Raw genomic sequence first — 21067 nt, 5'->3', positions numbered from 1 at the left:
GTTTGGGGTATTCCGAATTGGGACTGGTAGATCACGTGATGTAGATCCTACGTTGCATCACGTGAGACGTATTGCGGGCATTGACTTGACCCTACTTCAAGATAGACTTAAAGGAAGAATTGCAGCCCGAGCGGAAACCAATCACTTACATCGCCACCAACTCACTACTTACCAGTGCCGATTATTGATTACCCGTCAACAACAGTTCAACAGCCGATGGAAGGGTAATAAATTGCTTTACTTTTCTGACTACGTGCTCGAGTTCTTTGGAGTCTCAGTAATACTCACTCATCGTTGGCCTGCAACAATGGCTCGCCACGGGGATACTCGCTCACCATCACCTGTAGGCAGCACATACTCTTCATCCAGACGGAGTCGCAGAGATGATGATCGCTACGAGAAGAGCAGGCGAGATGATGGGAGGAGTTATCGAAGATCTCGTAGTCCTGAGGTATGTTCCTTGCCGCTTCAGTCGCTCAATTTTGGTTTCTGTATCATTATCCTAACTTCACAACTTCCACAGAGACGATACCGCGACCGTGACCGCGATTCATACCGGAGACGTGACCGCTCCGTAGACAGACGCGACGATCATCGGGATGAAGATAGCTATCGACCAAGCCGGAGGGATCGCTCTCGCGAACGACGTCGATCAAGAGATAGAGGCGATGACCGGGATCACCGCCGGAAAAGTCGCGAAAGAGATTATCGAAGCAGGCGAGATGATTCCCGCGACCGGGCTCGGAGGCGAACAGACGATTCTGCTGACTTGAAGCACAAGTCTAGACGGGACGATAGTCGGACGAGGAACCTGGATTCCAAGTCGCGAGAGGTAAGTTCGATTCCTCGTGCTTTTGAAAATACCTATGAATCTGATGCTGATAAGTGGATAGACATCGAAGCCATCCACCCCTGCGCCCGCGGCTCCAACCGAGGACGAGAAAAGAGCTGAAAGGCTGGCAAAATTGGAGGCCTGGAAGCAAAAGCAAGCTGCTGAGAGAGAACGGAAGCAGCGCGAAGCCGCTGCAGCTGGCGGAGCAAGAAGTATCTTGGAAGAGATAGATAGAAAGTCGGGTCTATCACCGGCTGTTAGCTCTCCGCAGTCTCCCGCGACGCCTACCACAGATGCCACTCCTGCTCCGTATTCTGGGAAATTTGACCCAAAGGCTATTGTACGAAATGCGGCACCAGCCCCAAGTGCACCGGCTGTGCTTGGTAACGATGTCGCCGTTCCTCAGGCTGCCAAAGCGTCCGCTTCCTTTTCCTCCATGAATAATCATGTACAAGCTAACAAACCTCCAGCCGCCAACAGCACTACTTCATGTAAGTCATCTATTCCCATCATAAGACTGTTTTTCAAATTGCTAATCGTATCTTGTGTAGCTACGTTGACAGCAAAACGGAATGTTGGCGGTTTTGGGTTAGGGGCCAGGCAGGTTGCAGATGCGGAGAAATCGTCGGCTGTTAAGACTCTCGGTTTTGGTGAAGAGGAATCCAAACGAAAGAAATTGGAGCGTTTACCGACCCCTCCACTAGAGGACGCGAAAGATGAGACGGCGGCTGCGGATGCCGCCGTAGAGGATGAAGATGATGTCGACATGCAGGACGGTGGGACTGAGGAGGAGAATGCGGCTGCCGCTCGAGCTGCTGCGGAACGGCGTGAAGAACGCTTGCAGAGTGAAGCTCTGCGGGCCCAGTCAAAAGAGGATGCGCCTCAAACCAACGGCGACGTCGAGATGAATGACGTCCCTCACCAAGAAGAATCCGAGAAAATGGAGGTCGACGCAGCGGAGGAGGAAGTTGACCCACTAGATGCTTTCATGTCGGAACTGGCCGAGACCGCTCCGCCAAAGAAGACATCTGGCGCCAGATTTGCCAAAGCGAAGGAACAGCAGCCCGAGGCGATCTTCGGCGACGAACACGATGTGGATTTGACCGCTGTGGGCGAGGGTGACGCTGATGACTTTCTTGCGATTGCTAATAAAGCTAAGAAGAAGAAGGACATCCCGGCCGTTGACCATGAAAAGGTGGGATACGAGCCCTTCCGTAAGAAGTTTTACAATGAGCCCTCCAACTTGGCTGAAATGACCGACGAAGAAGCTGCCAGCTTGCGGCTGGAACTTGACGGAATTAAAGTGCGCGGAGTTGACGTGCCCAAACCAGTTATGAAATGGTCCCAGTGCGGGTTGGGCGTGCAGACTCTGGATGTTATTCATAGGCTCGGCTATGAGAATCCCACCTCAATCCAATCACAGGCCATTCCTGCGATTATGTCTGGCCGCGATGTGATCGGTGTGGCCAAGACTGGATCAGGTAAAACAATCGCTTTCCTGATTCCTATGTTCCGACATATCAGAGACCAACGGCCGCTGGAGAACATGGAAGGACCTATTGGCCTTATCATGACACCCACACGTGAGCTTGCGACTCAGATCCACAAGGATTGCAAGCCCTTTTTGAAGGCGTTGAATCTTCGGGCCGTTTGTGCTTATGGCGGTGCTCCCATCAAGGACCAGATTGCCGAACTGAAGCGTGGTGCCGAGATTGTTGTGTGTACCCCGGGACGGATGATTGACCTTCTAGCGGCGAATGCGGGCAGAGTCACTAATCTGCGAAGAGTCACTTATGTTGTTTTGGACGAAGCGGATCGCATGTTTGATATGGGCTTCGAGCCCCAAGTCATGAAGATCATGGCCAATATCCGACCCGATCGACAGACCGTGCTGTTCTCGGCCACCTTCCCTCGGAACATGGAGGCTTTGGCCCGTAAGTCGTTGACCAAGCCGATCGAGATTGTTGTCGGTGGCAAAAGCGTTGTCGCGCCTGAGATCACCCAGATTGTGGAGGTGCGCAACGAAGACACAAAGTTTGTACGACTATTGGAGATCTTGGGCAACTTGTACTCGGATGACGCCAACGAAGATGCACGTGCTTTAATCTTCGTTGACCGCCAAGAAGCTGCGGATACTCTCCTTCGAGAGCTGATGCGTAAGGGCTATCCTTGCATGTCCATTCACGGAGGGAAAGACCAAATTGATCGAGATTCTACGATTGAAGATTTCAAAGCCGGAATTTTCCCCGTTTTGATTGCCACCTCTGTCGCTGCCCGAGGTCTAGACGTGAAGCAGTTGAAGCTCGTTGTCAACTACGATGCGCCGAACCATCTGGAAGACTACGTTCACCGAGCCGGACGAACTGGTCGTGCTGGCAATACGGGAACTGCAGTCACGTTCCTGACCGAAGAACAAGAGCGATATTCGGTGGATATCGCCAAGGCTTTGAGGCAGAGTGGACAGAAGGTGCCTGAACCCGTCCAAAAGATGGTCGATTCCTTTTTGGAGAAGGTCAAAGCGGGCAAGGAGAAAGCCAGCGCTTCTGGATTCGGAGGAAAGGGTCTAGAGCGCCTCGATCAGGAGCGAGATGCAGCTCGGATGCGAGAGCGACGGACATACAAGACAGGCGAGGAGGGCGAAGACGAAGAAGAGAAGGAAGAGAAGGCCGAGAAGGCGGACGAGCGGTTCAACAAAGCTGTATCCTCGGTGCAATCTGCCGCTGCCGCCGCCGCCGCGGCGACAACCTCCTTGCCTGGTGTTCCCAAGGGTATCGATCTTGATGGCAAGATTACGGTCCACAGGACCGAGAAAGACCCGGCGGCAGCGTCGAAGAACCCATTGGACAAGGTGGGCTCGGCGGTCGCTGATATCCATGCCCGTCTCAGCCGTGCTGGAGTCATGCGGTCTGGCGTGCCGATCGATAACCGCGGACCTGACGCGGGAGCTTTCCATGCAACCTTGGAGATCAACGATTTTCCTCGTAAGTTATTCCCTGTAATAGTCAGTCAGAGAGCCGTTGCTAATATGTTTCCGCACTACAGAAAAAGCTCGCTGGGCCGTTACCAACCGTACGAATGTGGCCAAGATTCTGGAGGCTACTGGCACCTCTATCACCACCAAAGGAAGTTTCTATCCTGCTGGCAAGGAGCCTGGACCGGGCGAGAACCCGAAGCTGTATATTCTTGTTGAAGGCGAAACGGAACTCTCCGTGACGAATGCCATGCGGGAGTTGATGCGCTTGCTCAAGGAGGGCACCCTGGCCGCGGCGGATAGCGACGCGAGAGCACCAGTGGGAGGACGATACAACGTTGTCTAAGACTATACCATTTACCTGGTTGTATCATATTTGTTATGATTTGATGTTTATAGACATACATTGCCAATGTCTCGGTTCATAATGTGCAAGCGATATACGCATGAGTAAACAAACAGCAAGATCTATACAGTGATATTACGCCAAATATACTCCAAGAAACACCAACAAGTTCAGCGTAGGTCGCGTAGTTCGAGGACTTCTGTCGCGCTAATTCCACCTCCTCGCCTCACTCGATTCATCCATATTTCTAGCAGCAGTCTGCTCCCTACTCACTTCGCTCAAGGTCTGCGCCTGCGTCTGAGCCTTTTGCGCCGCAAGTTTCGACCCTAATTTCCCCTTTTGCGCACCCGCCGCCGACTCGGCTCGTTTCTTCGGTATCGTCGAGTCAGCCAGCATCCTTAAAAGACATGATATCTCCAGTAGGGGCTGTCACTCACCTGCGCCGCAATCGCAGCATTCGTCCGCGCATCAGCCCTCTCCGCATCTGGAACCTCCGGCGCAGTCTCGCCTAGTGTCCTCCCGGGTGACTTGAACGGCGCCTTTGATTTCGCGGGGAGCGGGGCGCGCGGGGCAGCGTTGGGCGGGGGATTGGCGGCTGAGCCGAGGACGCGGCCGGGGCGGGAGAAGGGCTCGGCTTCGTTTTTGGAGGTGGAGCAGAGGTTTCCCATTTGTCGGGATCGGAGTGTTTAATGTTGAAATGCTGGGTGGTGAGGTGAGACGGGTACGATGGGATACGGTATCGATATGGACTAGATGCGGGTGGAGTGGGTGCGGTTCGGACGGAGGAGGGGGAATGACCGGGCTAGCGGAGCGTAGCGGATGGTTTGTTTTCCGATTCAATGCAATTAGATTACGGTGTACGGCGAGATGACCCAATAGCCAGTTGATTCGAGTGGTGCACTTGGTGTTGGAGTTGAGTGCGGAGTGTCGTTACGTTGGAGACTTGGAGACTTAAGACGGGTGGAGATCATGGCGGAATGACGATCCGGAGGAGATCAGGGGCGGTCAGCACGTGGCTGTCAGTCAGTCCATGGACCATGCCATTGCCGAAGAGGAGCCACCAGAGTATGAGTAGCTAGACAGTAGAAGCAGATCCTCAAGAAGAACGAATTCCCCTCATACTGTGGATTTAAGATCGAAGATACTACAGCATTCGCCTTTATACTCAACAGCGGCGAGCCGCAATGGCGTCAGATAACTACGGATCGAATGGAGGAGCTTCATTAAAACTAACCAAAAACAGTCTGATCTCTTACGCAACCCGAGAAGTCAGGGTAAGGACCTTACTAGCTAGTGGTGAGCATAGACAAAGAGAGCATTGTAAGTTTGAATCTCAAGCTCGCCTTCAGTCTGGCAAGAGTATCAGGCAACAAGGCACCTACGAAGAGTTACCTACTGAGAGGGGGTCGATATCTTATCAAAATGGATTACCTAACACAAAGCGGTATCATCAGGCAGAATCAGACCGTGGAAGACTTTTCCACTCTAGCCATGGGAAGATCAATAATATTCTCGATGCGGTTGTAATATGTAGACGACTGAGACTGATGATTAAGAGATTTTTAAAGAGAATACTACCTGTCTAGAAACCTAAGGTAGTACTGAAATTTTCCCGGCTTATAGTCTCGCTCGCGATTTTCGAGTGGCCAACGATAAGCGGACGGGAGGTAGATAAATCTGCAGGCCTGACAATTCAGGCGGTACCATTCGCTGGCCCAGGGGTGGACATGACGCTTTTTCCCCCAAGGTCCTCACTATAGATTAGGTGCTTGCCCGCAGGGTCCTCACTCTCCTTCTCGCTTGTTTTTGAGTGTATCCAGTCAGTGTGTATGGACGGGGATACAGGTAGCACCCACGCCCCCATATGCAAGAATCTTATTGAGGTACGTATTATGCTAGGCGCAAATGCGAGTACTGCGCTAATCTTCATGTCTAGGTAGTCCCTGTTCCCTCAGGGTATTAACGGGACCCGTCTCCCTACAAGTTGCTCGCACAGATCTGGATGTCACCCTTTGTCGAATATATACACGTGGGCAGCTCCCAAGGTCCTCTTGCATTTGCACACTGCAGGCGGTCAATCCTATGCTCTGGCCTTGATTGCTTCATTCCTACCATTCTCTCGGCTCAACTCCCATTATTGCATTTGCAGTAGTGACAGATCGCATTGTGGTAGGTGCTCGCGGCTTTGTACCTGTTGCCTCTGCCCTGCCGTGCCCTGCCCTGTGCAGCGAATGTGGAACTGACTCGTACTAACCGCCCCCAGTGCTATCATCCCTCCTTTTGATCATCTCCCCTCCTCGCTACTTTTCCTCTTCACGGCGTTCCCTATTCTTCATTCTTTGAAGCCTGACAAGATCCCATTGCCAGCGGATCTTCCCTCTCCATGTCTTCCCACACCAAGAAAGATGATTTCTGCCTCGAATGTCACTGGGAGGCCTTTCATCTAGATGGTAAGGATTCCCAGGACGCCGCGGAGACCTCCGCTCCGCCGCCAGAATGGAGTTGTTTGGACGAGGACCACCATCATACTTCGCTGACGCACTGTGCCGCAATTGACGAGGCGTGTTGCGATGTTGATGACTGTTCCGTTAACTGTCCTTCTGTCTGTGACGGCTTCGGGGAATGTGATGAAGAGACTGCTTGTTCCGTATCGCACTGTGACGACAAGAATTGCAAAGGCGCGGACGCTGTCTGCTTTGATGAACACTGCTTCAGCTTCGCCGACCACAACGGGCAGGCCGCCGAGCATAACAATCTAGAGTCACTGCTGGGACTGGGACAGCCGCTGTCGTTGGACGCCTGCGACCTACTCCCGTCGTCGACCATCGATCAGAATCAAATCCATCCGTCATCGAAACCTACAGAAAATGCCACATCGGGCCTTGTCAACTCGGAACAGTCCACGGACACCCTGTTTCCGTTCCCAACAACATTCCATCACTGTCATCCGTCGTATCCTCACTTCCACTGTCATACTCTACCCCGAGATTCGCACAATCACCTTGGAAATGTGCCATTTCCCCTGCCGAATAATGTCAATCCGGCGGATGTATTCCAGATGCTTGGAATGTGCCCCAGCGTGTCTGCCTGTCCTGAGCCCCACACCCACGAGGACCAGAACTGCCACATCCATCTAAGCACACTGGACAACGGCTCGACCGACTCCTTCACGTGCTTTCACCTGCCATCCACTCCTCACGATTCGTCCAAAGCGTCAGTCAATGTCAATGGGACTGTCCCGCTCAAGGGACCGTGCCGCTCGCATCATCGGTGTCGAATTCACCCCCACACGCATGTTCACCCGTACGGACCGTACTCCGGGTATTCCCGCCACTCCCGATCGAGCGTGAGTTCACAACTGATATCCAGTCCGGGCGAGACGCCTCCGCCGTTGGAGGGTGGTGCCTCATCAGTGTTGACCAGTCCGAGGTTCTCTTCTGTTGACGGGGAAGTACATATTTGCAAATGGACCACCACGAGCCATGGTGGCAAGAGAGCCTGCGGAGCCACATTTTCCGACGCCTGCGCGCTCCAGGAGCATCTGGTTGCAACCCATATGGGGACTGTGGAAGGGGCAAAGGGTACCGGCTACTATTGCTGCTGGGAAGGATGTCATCGCCCGGACGAGCCTTTCTCCCAAAAGTCAAAGCTGCAGGGGCATTTTCTGACGCACAGTAACTGTAGGTTCATTAGTTTATGAGGTTCAAGCCGAAACTGACAGTTTTCCATAGATAAAAACTTCAAATGTTCGGTTTGTGGCAAGCTGTTTGCTCGACAAGCGACACTGGAGCGACACGAACGAAGCCATCGAGGCGAGAAGCCATACAAGTGTGCCGAATGTGGCAAGTCATTCACGGACAGCAGTGAACTAAGTAAGTTACTTGATTGTGTGTCATTGGTTGGATGCTGACTCGATAGAAACGCATTCACGGACGCATACGGGCGAGAAGCCGTTCAAATGCACATTTCCCGGATGCAACTTTCAGACGGGCGATGTAAGTCACTTCCTTTGCTAGGGAATGGCATGTAAGCATGTACTGACATCTACAGTCGTCCAACATGTCGAGTCATCGACTAAGTATGTTCCTCACTTATTGGGTAGTAGTACATGACTGACGAGTATAGCTCACGGGGAACGAAAACACAAATGCAATTATCCTGGATGCAGCAAAAGTTTTACTCGACCTGGTATGTTGTTTTGACCCTTGGCAGACGGCCAGTACTGACTCTGACTCTGTAGACCAATTGAAACGGCATATGCGCACGACACACAAAGCAGAGAGCACGGCCTTTCCCTCTCCGTCGCCGCTCTCCGAGCAATTTGCATTCCCCATTGGCACTGTTTGATAAATACCCTTTTCTTCATCACATTGGAGTTAGACAAGGCGGTATACGGCATCTGGGTATAAAAGTTTATGCAATTGTATGCAATTGCCCGGCGTTGGAGGGAATACTTTCAAATGATGATACCAATCACGATATGAATGTATACTAGCAGCAGCGCAGCTAGCAGCTATAATGACTCAACTTTATCAGATGGCCCCAGCCTAACTCCCTTTGTGGACCAATCATTCAGCATGAGCCCTMTCCTCCAAAACCTCCACAGCATTACTCAACTCCCTCACCCGCTGCCCAACCCGCCTCCGCACCTCGTCGCGCACACGCGCCGGGATATCTGACGGATCGAAATTGGTATTCACCACCTGCCCCTGCTCGCCAGCATTGCCATCACCCTGCTGCGTCTGCTGCGGCGCATGCGACTCGCCCGTCGTGGCGATGTCGGTCGTGTAGAGGCTGTACACGGCAAGCAGCTGGTTGAGGGCGTCGCGGGCGGACTCGCGGTCCGAGGCCGCGTAGATGGTCGAGCTGGCGGTGCTGTCTGTGGCGATTTCGAATTCGTCTTTGGCGGTTTCGTACCTGATTCTCTTGTCAGATTGTCTCCCTTGTATTGAAAGGGAAGGGGAAGGAAGGGAAGGGGTACAGTTCTTGGAGTTCTTCCACGAGGAGGTCCGCTTGAGATTTACCGGTAGAGGAGTGTCTTTTTGATATTGGGGATTTCTCGAGGGCAGGGAAGGTTGCGAGGGATGGTCGCCTCAAGGGATAGGTGGATAGAGGTCGCCGGTGGATGGATGGTGTGATGGAGGCGCGGAGGACGCGGGAGGGTAGAGGTCTGGCAAGTCGGTGGGTTAAGCGGAGGCTCGATAGATTGAGTCGGAGGGAGGTCATTTTCTTTTTGTATCAATTGATTTCAGACACGAATATGGATGGGACGTGGGCTGAGGACCATGAGGCGGAATTGGAGATGTGAAGCTGTGAGCTGCGGAGTTGAGGAATGGGAATTGTTGACGATAATGACATCATTTTGTCTCGTCTCTCGTGTTTCCGTTACAAAGGCAACACCACAACTACCTTACTAGGCAGACAATTCGATGCATATGTACAACGACAATTGATGATCTATCTCTACGGCATATACTAAAATCCCATCCGCATACCACCATTGGCACACACCACACTCCCCGTACACCAAAAACCATCCGCCGTACACAGCATCCCCACCACCCCCGCAATCTCACTAGTAAACGCCGGCCGCCGGCCGCCCATCTTCTCCTTGATCAAGCGGATCTGCTCCTCGCTCAACTCCTTCACCTGCGGATCGTCCTCGACCATCTTGCTCAGCGGCGTCGCGTCCTGGAACCCCTGCATCTGCTTCCAAAACTCCTCGCCAGTCGCAAAATACATGTCCCCGATGACAGGGCCGGGGTTGACCGCGTTGACGGTCGCGCGGTCGGCGAGCTCGCGCGCCCAGGTGCGCGTCATGGCCTCGAGCGCGGCCTTGGTCCCGCCGTAGACACTCTGGCCCGTGAACCCGATACTCGAGGAGACGGAGGAGATGTTGACGATGCGGCCGGAGCGGTCGGTCGGGAGGAACTGCGCGCACGCCTGCGTGAGCAGCAGCGGGGCGAGCACGTTGATGCTGTAGTGCCAGTTGAAGTACTCGCGGTCGATGGGGCCCTTGACGGGGTCGTTGAGGAAGCGGTCTGCGCTGACGCCGGCGTTGTTGATGAGCACGTCGATCTGGAACTTGCCCTCGGGCGAGGTGAAGTGTTGTTTGGCGGCTGCTAGGATCTGGGGGACGGCTTCTTCGGCGTGGAGGAGGTCGGCCTGCACGGCGACGCAGCGGATGGAGTGCGTCGAGGCCAGCGAGGCGCAGAGCTCCTCTGTGCGAGCGCGCGAGGATTCAGAGGTGAAGTTGAGGAGGAGCGAGCAGCCTTTTGCGGCGAGGTTCCGGGCGATTGCCTCGCCAATCCCTGTTTCGTTAGCTGAGAGCCCGTGGCCGGATCGTGTAGTGTAGATGGTGTAGACTGTAGACTGTAGACTTACCCCGTGAGCCCCCAGTGACGATACCAAATTTTCCCTCCAAAGGTCGCGACATTGTTATTCTGAGTGTATGATTAAGAGGATATGCCCTTCAAGGCAATGAATTAATGCTAGTTATATAGAGGTCTCTAGTTGCAACCGTCCAATTTTCCATCAATGATAGAGGGGTCACCCCTCGTTAAATACAGCAACAGATAATCACGCGGTCCACAGCATACATAGCCAGTCTTCATCGCAGCAGACAATTTATCCAGTGAGTAACATTGCATGGGGTAGACTATCTACGGATAGAAAGATAATAACCGAGTCTGTCTGTGGATCTATCTTCTCCACTGTCTGTACCACGGAGAATTTCCCGTTCGGGTCTCCGGTGGTTCATCATATCAATTCCAGTAACTGAGGATATTGACTAGATTACTGACGGATCTTCAACCGCTTAAATGCCTGCGCATTCTCCTGAATCGCCAGCTCAACCGGTAACCTCTCCATACTACTCGCCCCAAAGAACCCATGCACCCCTCGCGTCCGACTGAGCACATACTCCGCGTCCTCAGGACCCGCCAGCGGCCCCCCATGACACAGAACAATCACCTCAGGATTGATCCCGGCGACCGCATCGCGGATCTCCTGAATGACAACAACACATTCATCCAGCGACATCGCCGTCCGCGCCCCGATCGTCCCGGACGTGGTTAGCCCGACATGCACGACGATGACGTCCGCGCCCGCACGTGCCATTTGCTCCCCATCATCGACGGTAAAGACATACGGCGTCGTGACGAGGTCCATCTCGTGCGCGAGCCGGATCATCTCCACCTCCTTGTCGTAGCCCATCCCCGTCTCCTCGAGATTCTGCCTGAATTTCCCGTCGATGAGCCCGACCGTCGGGAAATTCTGCACGCCGATGAAGCCCAGCCCGCGGAGCTGTGCCAGGAACGAGCGCATGTCGCGGAAGGGGTCTGTTCCGCACACGCCAGCGAGGACGGGCGTGTGCTCTACCACGGGCAGGACTTCGTTTGCCTGTCATTGTTCAATATACAGTTATAGTTGTAAAGTGTATCCGTGGGAAAAGACGAACCATCTCGACAACGACCTGGTTGGCATCCGAGTATGGCATCATGCCTGCCAGCGACCCTCGCCCGGCCATCCGGAACCGGCCCGAATTGTAGACGAGGATCAGATCCGCGCCGCCTTTTTCGATGAATTTCGCAGAGAGGCCGATTCCTGCGTGTCGCGTATCAGTTAGATTGGCTGGAAGGTGGGTGGACGGCAATGGTACGAACCAGCTCCTGCGCCGACGATGATTGAGCCCTCGGCGATGGTCTGGCGGAGTCGAGCCAGCACTTCTTGACGATTTGTTGGACGGGGCATTTTGATGCAATTATCTTGCTTCTAGGTTGTTTCCTTCTCTGTGCTAGAGATAGATGAGAGACAGAGGAGGCAGCAGCTTAAACGCCGCATGCATGGTGTGCCAACCCCGCTCGCACTGCGTCATTGACGTTTAGTTGCAGCAGCTGCAGAAGAAGTCTACTCCACGTTGCAACTGTTCATCTGAAAGATAGAAATGTGGTCAGGTTGACTACCTGTTCAATTGAACAATTACACCTGGTGTCCTAAACCAAGTACAGCATACATGATGGCCACCAAACCAACCATCGTCCTCATCGGAACCTGCGACACCAAATGGGACGAACTATGCTTCACGCAGTCTCAACTCCTTACCCACAACACCTGCGCCGTCCTGCTCATGGACGTCGGCCGCACCCCGAGCCCGCACAGCTCCATCGCAATCAAACATCCCGACCTAACCAGCACTGACACAAAAATATCGGATCTCCCCCGCGCAGAATACATCCACCGGATGACCACCCATGCCATCACAACACTCACCACCCTTCATCGCACCGGTTCCATCCACGCCGTCCTGGGCATCGGCGGCTCCTGCGGCACTGCCCTCGCAACCGCCGCCATGCGCACCGCTCTCCCCATCGGTTTCCCCAAACTCATGGTCTCGACCATGGCCAGCGGCGACGTCGCGCCCTACGTTGAGGAAACCGACCTGACCCTCATGTACAGCGTCGTCGACGTCGCAGGGACGAACCGCATCCTGAACCGGATTCTAACGAACGCCGCGGCGGCCGTGAACGGGATGGCTGTGTCATATGCGTCGCAAGCGCAGACGCAGAGCACGCAAGCTGACCGGAACAGCGGTAAGACACGGATAGCCATCACCATGTTCGGGGTGACGACGCCAGCAGTGAACACCATCCGGGAGCGGCTGCAGCAGACGCTCGACTGCGAGGTGTACGTGTTCCATGCGACCGGGGCGGGCGGGAAAGCGATGGAGCGGCTCATCCGCGAGGGCCAGCTGGACGCCGTGGTCGATCTCACCACGTCCGAGATCCCCGATGAGATCGTCGGCGGCGTGCTCTCCGCGGGCCCGCGGCGTCTCATCGCGGCGGCCGAAGCGGGCCTCCCGCAGATCATCAGCGTGGGTGCCTGTGACATGGTCAATTTTGGGCCGCGGGAGACGGTGCCCGCGCGGTTTCGCGACAGCCACCGGCTGCTGTATGAGCATAACCCGACGGTGACGCTCATGCGGACGACGCCCGAGGAATGCGAGCGGATTGCCCGTTTCATGGCAGAGAAGCTCAAAAGCCATGTGGCTCACCCCGAGCGCGTGCGGGTGATATTGCCTGCGGCGGGTATCAGCATGCTCGATACGCCGGGCCAGCCATTCCACGACCAGGAAGCGGATGAGGTACTTTTCTCCACTCTCGAGAACGAGCTCGACGGGACAGGAATTGCAGTTCTGCGAGACAAGAGAGAAATCAATGACCCTGAGTTTGCCATCTCTGTAGCTGATTCCCTAGCGGATTTGTTCAGAGCAAGTAATGAGCTTCGCATGGGCCACACGAAGTGACGATACAGTTACGAACCTACGATATAATGACGAAATGTGATCAATGCACTGCATCTGTATTTCAATGCATGTGAATGCATCGGTTTGGTATCATTTGACCCGACCTAGTCGGGATGGATATTAAGAAAGAAATATCGAGAAATATCGGAGGCATTGTTGAATGCAAACATACTCCCAAGTAGACCCGCCCATACAGCCAATAGGAAAAGAAATAACCCCCATGCATGCCCCTTTTATTGCCGTTGAAGACAAAATACTTTTGAGCTCTAAGTTGAGAGAACCCTTTATGTTGTTCGTAACATCGTGATCATGTTGAAAAGGTCTATGTGTTAAGGTATATTAAGCGTCGACGCCGTTGAGAAAGGAAGATGCTTAGTAGCGGTAGCTGCAAAACATTAGCTTGGACCAGATACAAACGACTAGGCGCACTTACATCTCGCTCTTGAAAGGACCAGCAATATCCAGACCAAGGTATTCGGCCTGAACGGGGGTGAGCTTGGACAGCTTGGCGTTGACGTGCTCCAGGTGGAGCAGAGCAACCTGCTCGTCCAGGATCTTGGGAAGAACGTAGACGCCAACGGACTTCTTGCCGGTGGTGCCGAACTCGATGTACTTCTTGCCAAACGCCTCGTCCTCGGCCTTGAACAGAGCAATCTGGGCAAGGACCTGGTTGGAGAAGGAGCAGGACATGACGAAGGAAGAGTGGCCAGTGGCACAGCCAAGGTTGACCAGACGACCCTCGGCAAGGAGGATGATGTGGCGGCCGTTGGGCATCAGGTAGCGGTCAACCTGGGGCTTGATGTTCTGGACAGACTTGGCGTTGGCCTTGAGCCAAGCAACGTCAATCTCAATGTCGAAGTGACCAATGTCTGTGTTGATCAGTTAAAAGTCATGAAACCTAGTGGAAACGCATCACTTACTGCAAACAATGGCGTCGTTGCGCATAACCTCAAAGTGCTGGCCAACGAGAATGTCACGGCAACCGGTGGTGGTGACGAAGATCTGACCCTGGGGAGCAGCCTCCTCCATGGTGACCACCTGGTAGCCCTGGACAGCGGCCTGAAGGGCGTTGATGGGGTCAATCTCGGTAACGAGGACACGGGCACCCATGCTGCGGAGAGCATCGGCACAGCCCTTGCCGACATCACCGTAACCGGCAACAACGGCGACCTTGCCGGCAATCATGACATCGGTGGCACGCTTGATACCATCGATGAGAGACTCACGGCAACCGTACAGGTTGTCGAACTTGGACTTGGTGACCGAGTCGTTGACGTTGATGGCGGGAACAAGGAGCTTGCCCTCCTTGAGCATTCTGTAGAGGTGGTGAACACCGGTGGTGGTCTCCTCGGAGACACCGTAGCAGCCCTTGAGCATCTCGGGGTACTTGTTGTGGACGAGAGCGGTCAGGTCACCACCATCGTCGAGGATGAGGTTGAGCTTCTGGCCATCCTTGAAGGCGTTGAGTTGCTGCTCCAAGCACCACTGGTACTCTTCCTCGGTCTCACCCTTCCAGGCGAAGCTATTATGATATTAGAGCTGGCCTGGTTTCAGAATGGCAGTTGAACTTACACAGGGACGCCGGAGGCAGCAATGGCGGCAGCAGCGTGGTCCTGAGTGGAGAAGATGTTGCAGCTGGTCCAGGTGACCTCAGCACCAAGGGCGGTGAGGGTCTCGATGAGAACAGCGGTCTGGATGGCTAAAAGGCGAGTCAGATTTCAGTCTCTAACCCCCTTTCTGACATAAACATACTCATGTGAAGGCAACCGGCAATGCGGGCACCCTTCAGGGGCTGGTCCTCGGCGTATCTGCGGCGGATAGCCATGAGACCAGGCATCTCAATCTCGGCGAGCTCAATCTCGCGGCGGCCAAAGGCAGCCAGAGACTAAAGGGGGTTAACATGCTGCACAGTATTGATTGTGAGAGGGAGGATCTGGGAGGCCACCTACGATGTCGGCGACCTTGAACTTCAAAGCGGGGGCAGCCATGGTGATGATAAGAAAGGATTAGGTAGTTAAGAAGAAAGAAGCTGGACGAGGTTAGTTAGGACAAGTCTCGATAACTGACTGACTGCAATTGAACAGAGGATGGGATGAGATGACTTACTGAAGGGGATGATGAGGGTGAGAAGAGGGAAGAAGAGATTGAGGGAGGAGGGGAAGAGAAGAAATAAAAGGGAGAAACCAGCGGAGGGGAAATCCTCTCAGGCACGTTCTCTGGCTGGCTACTGTCGGAGGGGAAACGCCGTTCGGACTCGGAGGGTTTTTGCGGCGGGGCACGGGTACCTCAGGCATCGAGGAACGCGGGTGTCGCTGCCTGAGGCCAGTTATCCCTCAGGGTCCTCTGACCGCTCCTTCACTGTCTTCGGAGTCACATTCATCACCATAATCAGGTTCACTCTGTTTGTGTCTGGAATAACTGCATTCTGTTTCATTCTATGCTAGAGGTAGCAACAGTAGCGGTGATGGCATAAGCATAATACATCCGTATTCAATCCATTGTCACCTGGCGCTCAATCATAATTCCCCCCGAGATAGATGACCCCCTGTCAGAGCGCTCCCTTGTCATCAGCTCTAAGAACTCTTCTTCCGTCTTTCCCCTGGTACTATGACTCTGACTAGGCGTACTATTCGTCCGGACCCACACATTGCTATGTTCTTGGTCCAGAGAACTGTTCTTCTGCCCTCGCCGTCGACGCCAAGTATTTCTCCAAATAAACTTAGCAAGCGGCTGATACGAGATCAGGCACGCAGCAATAAGATACATCCCCACCTCGACGAGGGTCCAGATGACCAACAATGCCGCGTTCCAGGTGTTGTCCGTGACGGCGTTGGTAGTGCTGAACGTAAAGAGGGCAATCAGGCCGGCGATGAGCCCCCTACACTCGTCAGCCATATACCACAACGCACTGTAAGAAGAATGGCTCGACTCACACACTTCCCAGCAAAAAGGTGATTAACAAACCAACCTTCAACCGCATGGTTGACTGCAACCGGACCACATGCGGGATAGGCAGGATGAGCATGATCACATCCGAAACGATATTCACGATCCGCGAGTATCGGAACCACGCATTGATGTTGACACAGTGCCCTTCCACAGTTGGGTCCCACAGTCGCCGCAGAGGGGTGCAGACAGCAAATCCCACCGCCGCACAACCGATGCAGTTGCCTATCATCAGGACGCCGGTGGCATAGCAGGTAATACGGGAGGCGCGGTGCCGATTGAAGATGGAGATGTACAGGCTCAGCATGGCGAGTTTGGGGAGAATCACGGCGAAGATGTAGATGAAGGCGATGGCGAGGAGGAACTTGGCCCAAGTCTGCATCATGACCGGATCGATAGCTATAACGCGCGCTTGATGGAGGCCTACGCCGCCATAGCGCATGTCCCCTGCAGTACGTCGTCACGTTAATGTTCTTTTGGAGGAGAAGAATGAGAGGTACCGATCGCCACAGATATCAACGCTACATAGAATATCCAGCCCAAGATAATGTAAACATCATCATGATGGAAGCCAACACGTCCAATATGACGAGATACGAAGCGTAAGATGACTGCAGACGTACTCAGTACAAGAAAGGTGATCGCCACGCTCAGAAGGGCAGGTCGTCGATCCTCTGCAAGGTAAGCAGCCGTGTATTGGGTTCCGTCTTGATCCGCCATCTGGTCGTCCTACTGATTTTTTTGGCGCAGTAAAGAAAGACTTAGTCGGAGAGGCCATATCACCTAATTGCTCATTGCTTTTGCCTGGAAGGCATCGAGGTTATGAATATCCCCAATGGTAGTGCGGAATGCCATTCCGGGAAGTTTTGCGCTGGCTTTGTGCGACCAACCTTCGCAATGACTGACGAGATGACACATGGTGTGAGGGGTAAGATGTAGGAATAGGAGTACACATCATACCCATGTCGGTATTTCTCGTCCGTACTCCCTTACGTGACACAGGGTTACATTCCTGAAGTTGAGGCTGAATCGGCTCACCCTACGGGGCTTGGTCAAATTTGGGACTATTGTATCACAAAAGGGGTGTAAGCATTGAGCAATGGCGATGACCATGGCGAGGCGAAGCGATGGCGCATCATCGTTTTATGAGTATACGTACATCATTCCTAAGCAGGGGCATGATTTCATGTGAGAAAATATGAGACTAGCTCCAGTGCTTAACGATGCGTGACGGTTCGATACCTACCTACCAGGCTAAAGGCAGTCTACTGGCTCGGCTTCTGACCAACGACAGTGAGTCTAGTAAAAGCCAGAACAGATCCGTCCCGAGTCTCCTTTGCAGCCTCTGACAAGGTCTGTCTAAGTTGCTGCACCATCTGCTCGTTCCCACCTGCTTTGTTTCGGGCTAAGACCTCCGTGGCCAACAGCCCACACTCATGCAGTGCAACTGCCAAATGGGGTGGTGCATCCTTCACATCTGATTCGACATTGGTGAACCCGCTCTGTGCAAAAAGCGAGGGCAGACTGGCACCCCACGCGGAACGAAGACGGGTATCGTTGGCCTGAAAAAGTTCCATTAACTTGACCTGCGCGTCCACCTTGATGTCTGGATTGATCTTCTCAACACGAAGTGAGGACATGTCGAAATCAGTCCACTGAAGATAACCTCCAGGTTCTGTAAACCAGGTGTTAGAGATATGAGAATTGTAGAAGCTGCTTGACGTACTGAGAAGTTTGAATAGATTGTCGAGGACACCCTTCAAGTCACGCTGTTGGAGAACAAAGACGAAATGGCGAACATTAACCACGTCATAGACACCAACCAGGTGCTCAGGGACGTCGGCCTTGATATCCCAATGGTGAAGGCTCATGTTGGGCGGGAGCCAGTCGCGTGGAGGAGCAGCATCGAAGGAGATGTCAAGTCCATCCAGTTGGACAGTTGCAGGGAATTCGTCAGCCAAATCGGTAAGCCAGATTCTGTCAGTGTAAGTAGCTGCCATCGAAAAATTCGAGTGTGACATACCCAGTACCAGTTCCAACGTCTGCAATCCGTAGGTTTCTCACATCCTTGACGGGGATCGAAGGGTGGATGCGGTATCCAAAAAGTTGGACGACCAAATAATGCTGCAGGTTGATGCTGCAAATGTAAGTAAGGCAGAATAGCAAAGTCCGAATGATCATACCGGTTGTTGTCCAAGTAGTCACGGGTGAAGACGTATTCTGGAGAGGAAGACATGTTTGTCATGTCTTGATTTGATAGGATTGGATTGTCGAAGGGACGAAACCAAGTGATGATGCTTTTGATCGATAATGTAGAGAGACACTCAAGGATGGAAAATGGAAGGAGAGACGAGGTGCTGGTCGAGATTTCTCCTCCGAATATGAGCAAGTGAGCTATATAAGTGAAGGACTAGGCCAGGTAGCTGCCTAAGGCCCTCAGGTACGCAAAAGCACGGCGTTTCTCATCTGCCGAGCAACCCACGCCTGTCAAGCATCCAGGGAGATACAGATCTTCAATCGGGTGTATCCATGTAATCTGACTCACTCGGTACTGTCACCGTATCATTTCAGTAAGTCGGCAATAATCAAGTACCAAAACCGCTCTATTCTTCTCCAATATCGATGCTTAAGGCATTCCTCATTTGGATACACTGCGCCATTCTGTGACTTTTAGAATGGTAAGAGAAACTGGCGACAACAAGAATACTGCTCTGACTGGCAACCGGCAGAAGATACCTTTCATTCTTCCAGCTTATGTACGGCCTCAATAGATGACTGTCAGCTGTTTCAGCATTAAAAAACCACCCCCATTATGGCAGCAAACACAGCCCGAAAGAATGCAGTGGAATACATCTCCCACGCCGCATGTGTAACCTCGCACGGCTGAGCTCAATCAGAGAAAAGAATGGCAGGGGACATGACCAGAACTGAGACACGCCTTAGGGCCTGATTGATGACTCGTGTTCCAGGTTAAACCTGGAATGGGTCCAAGTCGATCCTTGAGAAGACAATGCATTTGTCAGTATATCGAGCTTCTTGTGGGCTTCCGTGTGCCCGACTATCTCCCACGACCATATTGACATTCTTGCTGAGGGCCAAGATGAGTCGGTTCAAGAAGTCCTTCAACTCTGCTCGAGATCACCGCCACTCATCAGTTATTAGATCCAAATCTGCTCCTGTTGGAGCACGGGCGACTTCTAATCATATCCAGATCTTCAGGCTGGCCTCCCTGACAAGGCCCATTGAATTAGCCCCTGAAATCTGAGTCAAGGTTAGGAAGTGATTGGGACTCAGACAGTCGAAGGCCAATCGATGCTCAGGCATGCTAGAACCTTATGTCTGCTATGTCTATTATTGTAGAGCACACTTCTTGTCTTGTTAATGGCTTTAGCTGATATCCCGCGCTGAAGCGACTGCACTTATTTGTGTGAGTTATAAACACCACTCTGGGACGACTTTGATCAGTCTGAGAGCATAGTACAGATGAAGGTTAGTCGAGACTGATTAGTTGAAGGTACATACTGACCCAGATTAGTGCACAGCAAATATTCAGAGCGATATGTCAGTCGGCGGGCCGAACTTTCATATCTGTCAATTGTCATCGGCATTTGCATCAAGCGGATATACTATCTGGCTCTTTATTGCAAGTGATGTCCAGACCATTCTCCTCCCAAGCACCATTTTTGGCATCACCAATGCTCTCGCCGCTCTGGACTTCGGCGATATGCAGTCTCAGTCTCCCGCATACCTAAATACAGTCCGTCGAATACCTCTGATCATTGGTTGGGTCGGGATCAATCTGCTTCCCCTGACGATGAACAACCAGCGCAGTCCTTCGTCTATCGCGGAAGATAGCCTCAATAAACCCTGGCGACCGCTCCCAAGCAAGCGTCTCTCTGGGTCCCAGGCAAAACGCCTGATGTTCGGCTTTTACGCCCTTTCACTGGTCTTCAGCTTTTGTTGCAGCGGCGGACACCGACAGTGTCTCGGCCTCATCGTCTTAGGCACCTGCTACAACAGCTTCGAAGCGGGTGACCACAACCCCGTCGTCCGAAATATCATCAACGCATTGGGATACTTCTGTTTCAACTCGGGAGCTGTAGAGGTAGCGCTTGGTTCTGGATCTGCTGTATTTGCAAGGTCGCGTGAAGCCAGACAGTACTCGCTCAGTCTCTGGATCATGGTCATCACGGCAATTATCCTGACGACCATGCACGTGCAGGACATGTGCGATCAGGAAGGCGACGCGAAGAGGGGCCGTCGAACGCTTCCCCTCGTGATTGGGGATGCTGCGGCGCGATGGAGCATTGCACTTCCGATGCCTGTTTGGGGGGTCATATGTCCGCTTCTGGCGGACTCTGGACCCCTTGCTACTGGCGTGAGCGTCGTGCTGGCTTTTGCTGTAGCCATTAGGATGCTCATGTGGCGGGATACAGCCAGCGATCGGATGACTTTTCGGGTGTGGAATCTTTGGATCTCAGTTGTGTATATGCTTCCGCTTCTGGGTGGTGTCTCTTGGTCCTAGGGACAGCTATGTGATTTGTATAGATGTTGGCCGTTGCTAGTGATGGGTGTTATATGTTGTATGTTATGATTAATCTTGATTTAGCATATATTATATAGAATTGTTGTTACCTCTCTATGCTAATTACTAAATAGGATTATACT

At 53.0% G+C, this 21067-nt stretch overlaps 11 protein-coding genes across 11 annotated transcripts; 4 read left to right on the top strand and 7 right to left on the bottom strand.

The window, feature by feature from the left end:
- Positions 1-307: 307 nt before the first annotated feature.
- Positions 308-4149, top strand: Asppvi_002851 (DEAD/DEAH box RNA helicase; the record flags this gene model as incomplete). The annotated part of the gene is made up of 5 exons (XM_043298830.1): positions 308-451; positions 524-832; positions 894-1323; positions 1384-3813; positions 3875-4149. 5 exons carry the CDS (start codon positions 308-310, stop codon positions 4147-4149), a joined length of 3588 nt encoding a protein of 1195 aa, XP_043154765.1.
- A 207-nt stretch (positions 4150-4356) lies between these two features.
- Asppvi_002850 (uncharacterized protein) lies at positions 4357-4817 on the bottom strand (the record flags this gene model as incomplete). The annotated part of the gene is made up of 2 exons (XM_043298829.1): positions 4357-4518; positions 4587-4817. 2 exons carry the CDS (start codon positions 4815-4817, stop codon positions 4357-4359), a joined length of 393 nt encoding a protein of 130 aa, XP_043154764.1.
- Positions 4818-6532: 1715 nt separating this feature from the next.
- Positions 6533-8496, top strand: Asppvi_002849 (C2H2-type zinc finger protein; the record flags this gene model as incomplete). Its single annotated transcript, XM_043298828.1, has 6 exons — positions 6533-7829; positions 7881-8021; positions 8068-8144; positions 8200-8227; positions 8275-8337; positions 8390-8496. The coding sequence occupies 6 exons, from the start codon at positions 6533-6535 to the stop codon at positions 8494-8496; spliced, it is 1713 nt and encodes a 570-aa protein (XP_043154763.1).
- A 221-nt stretch (positions 8497-8717) lies between these two features.
- On the bottom strand, positions 8718-9375 carry Asppvi_002848 (uncharacterized protein; the record flags this gene model as incomplete). Its single annotated transcript, XM_043298827.1, has 2 exons — positions 8718-9066; positions 9131-9375. The coding sequence occupies 2 exons, from the start codon at positions 9373-9375 to the stop codon at positions 8718-8720; spliced, it is 594 nt and encodes a 197-aa protein (XP_043154762.1).
- A 249-nt stretch (positions 9376-9624) lies between these two features.
- Asppvi_002847 (SDR family NAD(P)-dependent oxidoreductase) lies at positions 9625-10585 on the bottom strand (the record flags this gene model as incomplete). Its single annotated transcript, XM_043298826.1, has 2 exons — positions 9625-10460; positions 10534-10585. The coding sequence occupies 2 exons, from the start codon at positions 10583-10585 to the stop codon at positions 9625-9627; spliced, it is 888 nt and encodes a 295-aa protein (XP_043154761.1).
- A 359-nt stretch (positions 10586-10944) lies between these two features.
- Asppvi_002846 (TIM-barrel enzyme family protein) lies at positions 10945-11901 on the bottom strand (the record flags this gene model as incomplete). The annotated part of the gene is made up of 3 exons (XM_043298825.1): positions 10945-11550; positions 11609-11754; positions 11814-11901. 3 exons carry the CDS (start codon positions 11899-11901, stop codon positions 10945-10947), a joined length of 840 nt encoding a protein of 279 aa, XP_043154760.1.
- A 265-nt stretch (positions 11902-12166) lies between these two features.
- Asppvi_002845 (Tm-1-like ATP-binding domain-containing protein) lies at positions 12167-13453 on the top strand (the record flags this gene model as incomplete). Its single annotated transcript, XM_043298824.1, has 1 exon — positions 12167-13453. One exon carries the CDS (start codon positions 12167-12169, stop codon positions 13451-13453), a length of 1287 nt encoding a protein of 428 aa, XP_043154759.1.
- A 372-nt stretch (positions 13454-13825) lies between these two features.
- On the bottom strand, positions 13826-15441 carry Asppvi_002844 (adenosylhomocysteinase; the record flags this gene model as incomplete). Its single annotated transcript, XM_043298823.1, has 6 exons — positions 13826-13838; positions 13887-14322; positions 14374-14975; positions 15026-15152; positions 15206-15338; positions 15403-15441. 6 exons carry the CDS (start codon positions 15439-15441, stop codon positions 13826-13828), a joined length of 1350 nt encoding a protein of 449 aa, XP_043154758.1.
- Positions 15442-15943: 502 nt separating this feature from the next.
- On the bottom strand, positions 15944-17119 carry Asppvi_002843 (uncharacterized protein; the record flags this gene model as incomplete). Its single annotated transcript, XM_043298822.1, has 3 exons — positions 15944-16331; positions 16387-16846; positions 17023-17119. The coding sequence occupies 3 exons, from the start codon at positions 17117-17119 to the stop codon at positions 15944-15946; spliced, it is 945 nt and encodes a 314-aa protein (XP_043154757.1).
- Positions 17120-17664: 545 nt separating this feature from the next.
- Positions 17665-18635, bottom strand: Asppvi_002842 (uncharacterized protein; the record flags this gene model as incomplete). The annotated part of the gene is made up of 4 exons (XM_043298821.1): positions 17665-18074; positions 18126-18376; positions 18423-18536; positions 18583-18635. The coding sequence occupies 4 exons, from the start codon at positions 18633-18635 to the stop codon at positions 17665-17667; spliced, it is 828 nt and encodes a 275-aa protein (XP_043154756.1).
- A 1323-nt stretch (positions 18636-19958) lies between these two features.
- Positions 19959-20924, top strand: Asppvi_002841 (UbiA family prenyltransferase; the record flags this gene model as incomplete). The annotated part of the gene is made up of 1 exon (XM_043298820.1): positions 19959-20924. The coding sequence occupies one exon, from the start codon at positions 19959-19961 to the stop codon at positions 20922-20924; it is 966 nt and encodes a 321-aa protein (XP_043154755.1).
- Positions 20925-21067: the final 143 nt, after the last annotated feature.

This window comes from Aspergillus pseudoviridinutans (genome assembly GCF_018340605.1).
Source record: "Aspergillus pseudoviridinutans IFM 55266 DNA, scaffold_2, whole genome shotgun sequence".
NCBI lineage: Eukaryota > Fungi > Ascomycota > Eurotiomycetes > Eurotiales > Aspergillaceae > Aspergillus > Aspergillus pseudoviridinutans.
This window is presented reverse-complemented; position numbering and strand designations above follow the sequence as displayed.